Source organism: Artemia franciscana, unplaced genomic scaffold (genome assembly GCF_032884065.1).
Source record: "Artemia franciscana unplaced genomic scaffold, ASM3288406v1 PGA_scaffold_67, whole genome shotgun sequence".
Taxonomy (NCBI): domain Eukaryota; kingdom Metazoa; phylum Arthropoda; class Branchiopoda; order Anostraca; family Artemiidae; genus Artemia; species Artemia franciscana.
In genome coordinates, this window is record NW_027062705.1 from 36,717 (window position 1) to 47,776 (window position 11,060).

At 35.6% G+C, this 11,060-nt stretch overlaps 1 protein-coding gene across 1 annotated transcript; it reads right to left on the bottom strand.

Annotated features, from left to right (window-relative positions):
* Window positions 1–5,956: 5,956 nt before the first annotated feature.
* LOC136042134 (uncharacterized) lies at window positions 5,957–9,367 on the bottom strand. The gene has a single exon (XM_065727052.1). It carries the CDS (start codon window positions 9,365–9,367, stop codon window positions 5,957–5,959), a length of 3,411 nt encoding a protein of 1,136 aa, XP_065583124.1.
* Between the last annotated feature and the right edge of the window lie 1,693 nt (window positions 9,368–11,060).

Genomic DNA, 11,060 nt, shown 5'->3' on the forward strand with positions numbered 1-11,060 from the left:
CACAAATAATTTCTTCGAACACTTCAGATCGGAGTTTTGAGACAGCCGTCTTGTTCAGTGCCGTTGAAAAGTCTGGAACTTGTGTCTTTGAGGATCATAATCCCCCAAAATTCCTCAGGGTAAGGGTTATAATTTATGCCCGGGGGACATCTAAGGTTCTATAGAAACAGCAGTCGCATAAACTTCGGAGGGTGTTCATTGGATTTAAAGTCAGAAGTTATAATACCCTTTGTAGGAGTCGAAGTGTTCGTAAGGCAATCACCCCTAAGCTGTAGTTTCCCCAAATACATCTGGTAGAAATTTCAAGATAGCTGTTTTTTTTTAAATAGGGCAAAAATCGCAAAAGACCTTTGTGGTTGACACAAACCCCGAAAGTACAGGTTAAGGGTTGTATGTTATACTCTGGGGGCATGTAAGATTTCCTATGGAAGGGGTGGTTTTGTGAATATTTGAGAAGTCTCATTTGATTGGACATTTAGAGTTCGAGTTCCCTTTTAAGAGTCAAGCGTGATGGAGGAACATCCCCTTTCTGACACCCTTTTTTCCCAAGCTCATTCGATCGAAATTGTGAGATAACCATTTTGTTACCAATAGTCCGAACAACATATAACAAAGTCTTCAGGGCAGACAAAGCACTAAAGGCCTAAGGGCAAAGGTTGTAAGCTATTCTCCGAGACATATAAGATTTTTACGGAACGGGTGGTCGTAAAAACCTTGGATCGCATGGGGCTCATTGGATTGGAAGTTGGAAGTTCCAGTGCTCTTTTTAAGAGTTAAAAGTTAAAAGGTAATCAGCCCTCTCCCCTCAAAGCCTATCATTTTCCAAAACACGCCCGATCAGAATTTAAGAGAGTTATTTTATTAAGTATTTTTGAAAGTTCCAGTAATTATGTCTTTGGGGATTTCAAACTAACAACAGTCTTCAGGGCGAGGGCTGTAAGTTAGGCAATTCGTTCATTGCTAACAAATCGTAGGTTATTGGGAAAGGCATTCATGTTGCAACGTTACTTTCCAAGAAGACGAAGGACATTTAGGTCCTTCATCCTGAATAAAATGTTGAGGGGAGTGTTGAACTAAGTCAAAGAACGTTACATCTATACGGATTGTATAAAGGGCGTAACTCAGGAATGATTAATTATATTAATTTGAAACTTTCAGGAAATGATATAAGAAATGATCTATTAGACAATATTTGCATGCTACCAATAACACTACAACCACTGTGACTAGTAATACCACACTACTCTATTTACAATATTGAGGGGAAATCTGAACTAAATTAAAAGACACTATTTGTATGCACGTTGTCAAAAGAGCGTATCTCAAGAATTGATTTAGGTATCAGAAGTTGAAACTAACAGGGGTTGTTGTAGAGGATGTTGAATTAACCAAAAAGAAAATATGTGCAACCTAATGCTAATGCATCTGCTACTACAACTGTTACTATTATTACTACTTCTGCTTATACTACTGCCACTAAAGCTAAGGCTACTACTATTAATCCCAATGCTACTACTGCTACTACTGTTATCAAAACTAAGGATATTACCTTAATTACCTTAATTCGCACTTCAGTTTCTATATATGGAAACTGAATGGAACTAAGTCAAAATACACTAAATCTACACAGGTTGTCAAGAATAGTTGATGTTTTTAAGTTGAAACTTTCAGCGTTTGTTGAAAAGACCAAAGCTGTAATGTGCACACTGCTAGTAATGCTGCTACAACTATTGTTACTACTCCAGCTAAGGGTATTAAAGTGAAACTTTTAAGAATCACGTTGGTGGATGTTAAACTAAATCAAAACAAACTATGAGCATGTTGACTTACAAAAGAGTGACAAAGCAATAACTCAAGAACCACCCAAATTCACTACAGTTGCTGCAACTTGAGGCTAAGGATATTAAGATGAATGTTTTAGGGAACGTTTAGGAGGGGGGGGGGGTCAATTAAACAACAAATTGTATGCAGGTTTTCAAAATAGCTTATAAGTGATATCATAGGCAGCATCACTCTAAAATAGCTGTACATATCAGTGAAACTTTTAAATAAGCTAATTTGATTGAAAATCAAAAGTTCTAGCACCCTTTTTAAGAGTAAAAGAGATCGGAGGGCAAGCAGCCCTTTTCCCTAGCCCATTCATTTTCAAAATACACCCAGTCATCATTTTGAGACAACAATTTTGTTCAGAATAGTAGAACGTTCCAGTAACAATATCTCTAAGGATATGGGAAATATATCCCCCCCCCCCAAAAAAAAATGCAATCTGTCCATTATGCATTAAAACTGAATTTTGCTTTAAAACTAAATGAAAAGGCATTGTCGAAGGGTATTCGGCTTTTGGATCACCATTTTCAAGTTCTCGTCTTACAACTCACTGTAGCACTAGGATGCCGGAGGCAAACACAGCTACGCACGCTCCTCCGCACGAATATCCTAATCTATTCAAAGTCTTCCTCTTTACAACTTCTCAGGAAGTTCCCATTTCCCTGAAATCTTTCATTACGACATCCTTCCACACCAACCACGGACTACCTGCTTTCCGTTTAGCTCTAAACGGTTGGCTGAAAAAGACAATCTTCGGTAATCTGTCATCCTTCGTCCACGAAAAAAGCCCTGGCCATCTCAACCCTTTTCTCATTATAGCCCTAGAAAGCGGTATTGGACTACTTTTTGTACATCCTACTGTTTGAAATAAGGCTAGTCAGCCGGTTAACCAAAATAATCAGTAGTTAATTTCTCAGAAAAACATCAAGCAAATCTTCCTCTGTTTTGGAGTGCCCATACTTAAGAACCATATTTGACCACAGTCGGCACTGTAGCTTCCAATATTCTAATCTTGGTTCGCAGACTTATCCTCTTATTCTTCCAAACTTTTTTTCAACTGAATAAAAACACCCTGAAACTTGGCTATTCTCCTTTTAAGATATTCACTGCTCCCACCATATTTACTAATAGTACTACCAATATAAGTGAATCTACCAAGGAATTCTATACATCGACATGCATTGAAACAATCACTGAGTGGCATATTCGCGTTTATAAGTTCATTAATGTTATCATTGAGCTAAACTAGAATTAAATAAAAAAACTAATTTTTTAGCTGAAAGTAAGGAGCGACATTAAAACTTAAAACGAACAGAAATTACTCCGTATATGAAATGGGTTGTTCCCTCCGCAATCCCTCGCTCTTTACGCTAAAGCTTTTAATTGTTTTAAAAAGTAGAATTGTGGCAAAGAGTCAAACTTTAGCGTAAAGAGCGAGGGATTGCGGAGAGGACAACCCATTTCATATACGGAGTAATTTCTGTTCGTTTTAAGTTTTAATGTCGCTCCTTACTTTCAGCTAAGAAAATTAGTTTTTTTTATTTAACTTCTGAGCGTTTTTGAATTAATGCATGTTTGGTTTTGGCTCTCCGCACATAAATTATTAAAATGAAATTTGTATATTAATTCTTTTTTTGGCCAAATGGCTTTCTCTTAGTTTTGATCAGACGATTTTGAGAAATAAGGGATGGAGAAGGAGGCCTAGTTGCCCTCCAATTTTTCGGTTACTTAAAAAGGCAACTAGAACTTTTAATTTTTTAACGAACGTTTTTATTAGTAAAAAATACACGTAACTTAAGAATTAACTTACGTAACAAACTTTCGTAACCTTATATTTTTATTATGTATACGAGGGGATTTGTACCCTCGTTAATACCTCGCTCTTTACACTAAATCGTAAGTTTTGTCCCAATTCCTTAAGAATGACCCCTGAATCAGAAAGGCCGTAGAATAAATAGTTGAAATTACTAAAAATACTTTAGCATGAAGAGCAAGGTATTTATCTCCTCCTAAATACCTCGCTCTTTATGCTAAAGTATTTTTAGAACCCCTCATATAAGTAATAATCTCTGTTCGTTTTAAGTTTCAATGCTACTTCTTCCTTTCATTTGAAAAACGTTTTCATGTTTATTTTTCATTGTTTTCTAATAGTAATGCTAGAGAATCCTGCGCCCTTTTCATTGAATTTTTCTTCCCCCATGACAGATTCCTCCAAGGAAAGATCCTCCAACATAGCCCCCTCTCCTCAGCCCCATCCCCAAACAAAATAAAATCCCCCTGAAAACGTCTGTACACTTCCCAATAACCATTACTATATGTAAACACTGGTCAAAGTTTGTAACTTGCAGCCCCTCCCCCGGGGATTGTGGGGGAGTAAGCCATCCCCAAAGACATAGTTGTTATGGTTTTTGACTATGCTGAACAAAATGGCTATCTCAAAATTTTGATTCGTTGACTTTGGGGAAAATGAGCGTGGGAGGGGGGCTAGAGCCCTCCAATTTTTTTGGTCACTTAAAAAGGGCACTAGAACTTTTCATTTCCGTTATAATGAGCCCTCATGCGACATTATAGGACCACTTGGTCGATACGATGACCCCTGGGAAAAAAAAAACAAACAAATAAACACGCACCCGTGATTTGTCTTCTGGCAAAAAATACAAAATTCCACATTTTTGTAGATAGGAGCTTGAAACTTCTACAGTAGGGTTCTCTTATACGCTGAATCTGATGGTTTCATTTTCGTTAAGATCCTACTACTTTTAAGGGGTGTTTCCTCCTATTTTCCTAAATAAGGCAAATCTTTTCAGGCTCGTAACTTTTGATGGGTAAAACTAAACTTGATGAAACTTATATATTCAAAATTAGCATTAAAATGCGATTCTTTTGATGTAGCTATTGATATCAAAATTCAATTTTTTAGAGTGTTGGTTACTATTGAGCCGGGTCGCTCCTTACTACAGTTCGTTACCACGAACTGTTTGATTCAAATTGTGTCAGAAAAAAATGCCATTACTAGGTTAATATCTTGAACATTTTGCGTTGTTTCAGAAAAAACTAAGGATGTCTTAATTAAAATCATAGTTAAATACTGTTGTTGAGTCTCATGAAGAATTTGGGTTTTTGATTCTACTTAATTTCGCACGACAATTCGTAGATTACAATTATAAATTTTTGTTTGTTTGACGTACTCTAATAAATGTTTTCATTGTCGATGCTGTGCGATACTCAGAATAAGTACCTGACAGTAAAACGGCCCTGAAATGTTATGTAATTATCTTAAGAACGATGAGTTTAAGCTCAATCTGTAAAAATAAAAACTTGCAGCTTTGATAACAAACAGAGGAATTTGTCCCTGCTTGTGAAAGGTGTATCCTTCTTTATGATAATTTCTCTTGGATAAAATTTTCTATTTTCTTGTAGTATGATGTCAGTTATAATTTCAAAATTGCAAAAAATATGTGGAATGCATTTCCTTATTTGAGAAATTCTGCCTTTCTATTTGGATTTAACTGGGAAATTTTCTAAGAAATATCAAAGTTGCTTTTCAGTTTACAATTACCAGTGAAAATACTTTCAGCTATGTACAATAAATACACTTTACCGAATAATAGTCAACCATGTCTTTGTTGATTATAGCACAGGCTGTAGCAAAAATATGACCTTTTTTTTAAATCAGCAAAACCTATTTAACAAATTCAAAATAAGGATGTCTATCTATACTTAGGGAAGGGAGAGGTTCCGGTTCGGAGAGGGGTGGTGGAAAGCGTCTATGCCAAAAAACTGAAAAGATTAAATAAACCTAGAAATATTTACTTACAAAGTATTTGAATTGGATTAAATCCAGTCACCTGAGCATCTTCAGAAAAATTAACCCATAGTAACTATTCTTATAGCTGAAGTCAAAATTCAACCTATTTTATATCTGTTGCCGTTTTCCCAGATATTATGATCTTTTAATTAGTTAAACAGTGCACAAAAATTGTTACTACTAATACTACTGATACTATAGATTATACAATGATAAAGATTTAATTTGCCTCAGTAATTATTTTGTCGAATATTGAATATTGCTTCTGTGGTTATTTGGCGAATATTGAAGACCCAACAAGCTGACAGGAAGTCCTTTTACTTAGTTCTTGCTTGGAAAATCTTGGTGGAAATCAATTTTTCTTTTAATTTTGCTCTTGACAAAATCCAATTTTTCAGGTGGACCTAAGCTGTCAGAAGGGTTTACTTTGTAATATATCGCAATCTCTTTGTTATACTTCCGGATTAAATACTGTCGATACTCAGAAACAAGTAGAGTTCTATCTGGTTGGTGCCAAGTGCTGAAGTCCTTAGAGAAGTCAGCAAATCGTTTTTCTGTTCCGTGATAAAAGTAATGCTGATCAACAGGACTGTTGTTACACTCATAGTCAGTCAACATATCAATTCCTCTGAATCTCCAACCTGTTAAGCCCATTGGTTGGTGAAAAGTATCATGACGGCCGTCGTGAAAAAGCTCAAGGAAGCAAAAGCTTTTACAGAGAGGGCAATTTTTTTCACAGGATGTGCAAAAACCTGCATCAAAAAGTGGACTGTCCTTGAGTTGTACTAAAACGGAATTTACAATTGAGTTTTTGTTTACAGATGTAGCAGTTGCATTCAATTTATTGACAATGAAATCGATGTGCCTTAATTCAAATTCCTTGGACATTTGTTCTAATCCTGTCCAAAAGAGTGCATCCATTTCTCTCTCCAGTTCGTGAGCAAAATATGTGCTTTTAAAGTTTCGGAAAGATTTGAAGAGGTTGCAAAAATGAAAAGATTTGGTTTCATCATCCTCAGACACACTGTGATATGCATTTCTCAAACTAATACTAGAAGGGACTTTGAAGTTTTCCCATGTAAAATGTCCAAGCACAAAATCAACTTCCCAGCTGACCAATCTGCTAGTAGTAAGCTTTTTCAACTCGACGGAGTTTTGTTTAATTAGCTTTAATATTTCATTGATACCTTTGGGTTCGACTTCTTCTATCAGATATAAATCCATATGGTTATGTACATATTTTGGTGACCGAGGCCAACGTTTTTTTCTTAAGTTAGTTATTACGATCTCATTTACTTCACTTTCAAATGCTTTTGCAAGGTGTTTTGAAAAAACCTCTTCGAGGCTAGATGCCATTAGGTCTAGATCCTTCAAACCCTTAACAACATTCAGGCAATAGTGCTGCATAGGCATCTTCATTGACCTAAAACGCACGTAAATGGAATTCTTCTGCTCCCACTTTTCCTGAATATCAGTAAAGATATCTACAAGAAGATCGTATGCAACCCGGTGAATCCGTTTTCTTTCAGCTTTATTTATCTTTTCATCACGCCTCCCAATAAAGGTTTCGATATCTTGTATTACAGTGTGTACAACTGCATCACAATAGTATTTTTTTCCATTTGCTACCCTGATTACTATGGGAACTACCATTTTTTCAATAGGATTCTCATTGGTTCTTCCATGTTTAAACCAGTCAACAGTAGCATCGATTAAACTCGTCGCTTTGTTTCTAGTTCCGTCCCAGATTTTTTCCCATGAGGATGTTTTATCATTTTCACACAAGAGATCAATTCCGAGGCTTACAATTGTTGAATTACTTCTGTAAGCGGTCAAAACTTCATCTTTGACATTCAGAGGGCTGTTCTCCTTTTTAGCCTTTTCTACAATGCCATTAAAAATGCTACAAAACAAGTTGATTATCTCTGCCTCAGTTTTTGTTTTCATGCTCTGTGCTCTAAATTCTTTAGATATGTTATCTCTCATTTCTTTTTGATACTCTTTAACTTTTACACCAAACATAAGCTGATTTCGCAAGACAACATCCAATTTATGACGCCATTGGCTGGTTGTCAAAGAAATTGTGTTACGAACTTTTTTTGAAAATTCTATTTTCCACTTTTGGTTTTGTTTTCCTTCAAACATAAGGTTTGTTTCTTCCTCAAATTTGTCACTTTGGGGCTTCATTTTCAGTTCAAGACCTTCAACAATTACATGAATCTCTTGGAGATTCAGTGGTTTTTTTTCTGCTAGAGAAGAATCTTCTTTATATTTGTCTTTTAGAAGATTAAACTGGTGCTCGTACTCGTCATAATATGTGTTCCTAAGATTCTGATACTTATTTTCTAATTCAGTGTAAGCGTGTCTCTCAATGACTGTTTCAAAAGAAAGATCAAAGTTCGAATTTTTCAAGCAGTCCCATACTAAATGTAAGTAATTTTCAAGACTTGAAAATTCACGGGCATTCCATCCCGATTGGCTGACAACCTGTTTGTGAATATGTTCCCTGAATTCAACTAATTGCTGACTAAAATCTACATTTGGAACATCAAAGGGAGGGTTACCTTTAGAATTGCAGCCAAAAACCTGTATGTCTTGCATGCTAGTTAGCATCTTTGAAAATTTAAGTGTTGTATGCCCCTCTAGATCCTTAAAAGAATTTGTTTTTGCAAAAGATTCTACAAGGGTAGTCGAAAGCTGGGTAAATATGTTTTGAAGCTTATTTAGATTCTTCCCATCAGTTTTTACCTGGCTGTAAGCTGCAAAAATTTTGCAGCTAAGTATACCCTCTCTTTCTCCCGCTAGCCTAGAGCCTTTATAGGCTAACGTAACAACAGGCAGAATATCCTTCAAAGTATTGTCATCTTCCCCATTAATAACAAGAATAGTTGCATTCGATGGTAAAATAGATAGAGTTGCAATTTTATTATCCCGTTTAACACTACCAGGAAAACCTTTATCCTTTGGTGATCGAAGGCCTTCTGTATCAAAAATCATAACATAGTCATACTCTTGTCTCTCTACTGTTTTCACAAGAGTCATTGTAAGGCCTCTCGTGCACTGGCCAATACTGGTTGGGAGTCGAATGCCAAACATAGTATTCAGCAATGTTGATTTTCCATTGCTTTGTACTCCCAAAACAGACAATACGAAAACTCTTTTTTTTGGTAGCAACGATTCCAAGTCTTTGAAAATAGCAGAAATCCACTCAACGTTTAGCATATTTGCATCTCCGTCATAAAGCTCCAAGGTTTCTCCTGCTATTAAGTAAAAAGCTGCCCGTTTTGGCAAATCCTCAAATTCCTCTCTATTTCCCGACGAATATAACAATGAAATTTCTCTCCATAAATGACGAAGGGAAAGAGCAGCGTTATTCCATTTCTTTTTTGCAACAGTCAACTCTTTTCTGCTTAATTCTACTTGTTCTCCGCGCTTAGAATCCATTACTGAAAGTTGTAGGCCTTCTGAAAATTTGCTTGTCTTTTCCTGAAGTTCTTGTAATAGTTGAGCCATAATTTCTGAGTTTTGAATATTATTTGCGATTGCATTATCAAGAACATGGAAATAAAGCACAGTCTCATCTATATTATTCCTTTGAATTCCTTCCAAAAAAAATGTGATAAGAGAATCAGTTTTAGAGCAATGACCGAATCGAAAATTATGTTCTTCAAGTATTTTCTCTTGGATCTCATGACGCTCAGCGTTCTCACTGATACATTTCAACTCATTCATTTATTCTTGTAATGCACCTTCTTTTGTAAAACTTTTTTGTAGCAAAAGAAATTTTGGCAGGTATTCTTCTATGCCATTCATCTTAGAAACGTCCAAGTACACTTTCTGCAAAATATCCATTTTCTCTCTGATCTGTCCATCAGAAGAAAAATACGAATGCAGCGGTGTTTGGTGAAGTGCTGCTTCACGACATATCTCGATTAATTGACGACGCCTTTGCATATTAATGAAATAATCCAAAGATCCTTCAATAAGACAAAAGGGACGATAATCTGAAATTTTCTGAACTTTTGAGAAGCTAGGGATCCAAACAGTGATAAATTTCGGTACAGATACTTCATTAGAAAATTTGCGAATAAAAGGAGACGGTCTACCAGATTGCGATAAAAATTCATTCCCAACGAATATGTAATCATCAGCATCAGGTTCAGAATCATATTCATCCTCAACGACTAAATAATCAGCAAAATCAGTCAAAATTTTCCAATATTGCTCAAAATTCCCCTGAATGTTAATGACAATAACCTTTTTACTTTCCTTTTTCTTGTTTTCAAGACAGATTAAGCCTTGACCAATCTCTATACCTGATGTCTCGACGGTTTTAAAAGAGGTTTTCAAATTAAAAATTTCTTCCATAATTCTTCCAGCACTGCTCTGGAATTTCTTTACTTGGCTTATTATAGCAATTCGTGGAAGCTTTAGATCTTCCGCGAGGAACTCATCATCCTCAAGTCTTTGCGTAATCCTAAGTAACTGTATAATTTCTGTGTTACATATTGGAATAGCATATCTCGATTCAAGAAGAAGTCTTATAATGTTGATATTATCTTTAGGTGAATAAATGCCAAGAAGTTTGGAAATATCCACATTTGTTGAGCTGCTTGTCTCTTCCACTTGAGAAAAAAAGTCTTCCTCTTCACCATCAGAAGAATCACAAAAATTTAAATCTAGACGATGGAGTAGCCTGTATGGAGCACTTGCTACTGCAGGAGGACAGTCAAGGATGAAGGATGGGCGATGAAGTTCTAATATTTTTCCTACATCGTTACTCTCAGTAGTGTCGTTTTCGTCCATTATTAAGTTTTAAAACCTGCAAAAGAAGAGACAACACTTCATTTTTAAATTCACCACGTATTTTAATTTGGACAAATTAAAATGAATCACATTAGATTGATTTAAAGCGTTTGAAAAAAATCTTCCCACCTTATTAGGTATCTTAATTCTCTTTTTGCAAACATTTGCTTGATTTATTCCCAAACCCAGCAAAACAAGTTTCTATGCTTCGAGTCATTTTGGAAATTCTTATTTTCTGATGTTTTTGATGACTAAGGATTTTTTTTCTTACTCTGTAAATCTTAACTGGAGGCTTAGCTTCTGGAACAACAAACTTATTCATTTCTTAGCCATTTGGTTATATGCCGTTGGCAAAACACTTGGAGGATTTTTTCTTAAATGTTATTTAAAAACCTACTTCACACCAATCAAGCAAGTTGCTAGGTTTCAAGTTCTGGTAAAGATAAGACTTCGGAGAATTTAATCAGTGGAGTGTATGACCTTTCTTAATCTACAGTAAGTTGTGCTTCGGTCAAACTCACTAGGAGTGTGTGGAACACTTTATCAAGTATAGCAAATCTATAAATGATACTCTAAAAAAAAACAAAAAAAAAACAGAAACTATTATTTTAAGCTTTGG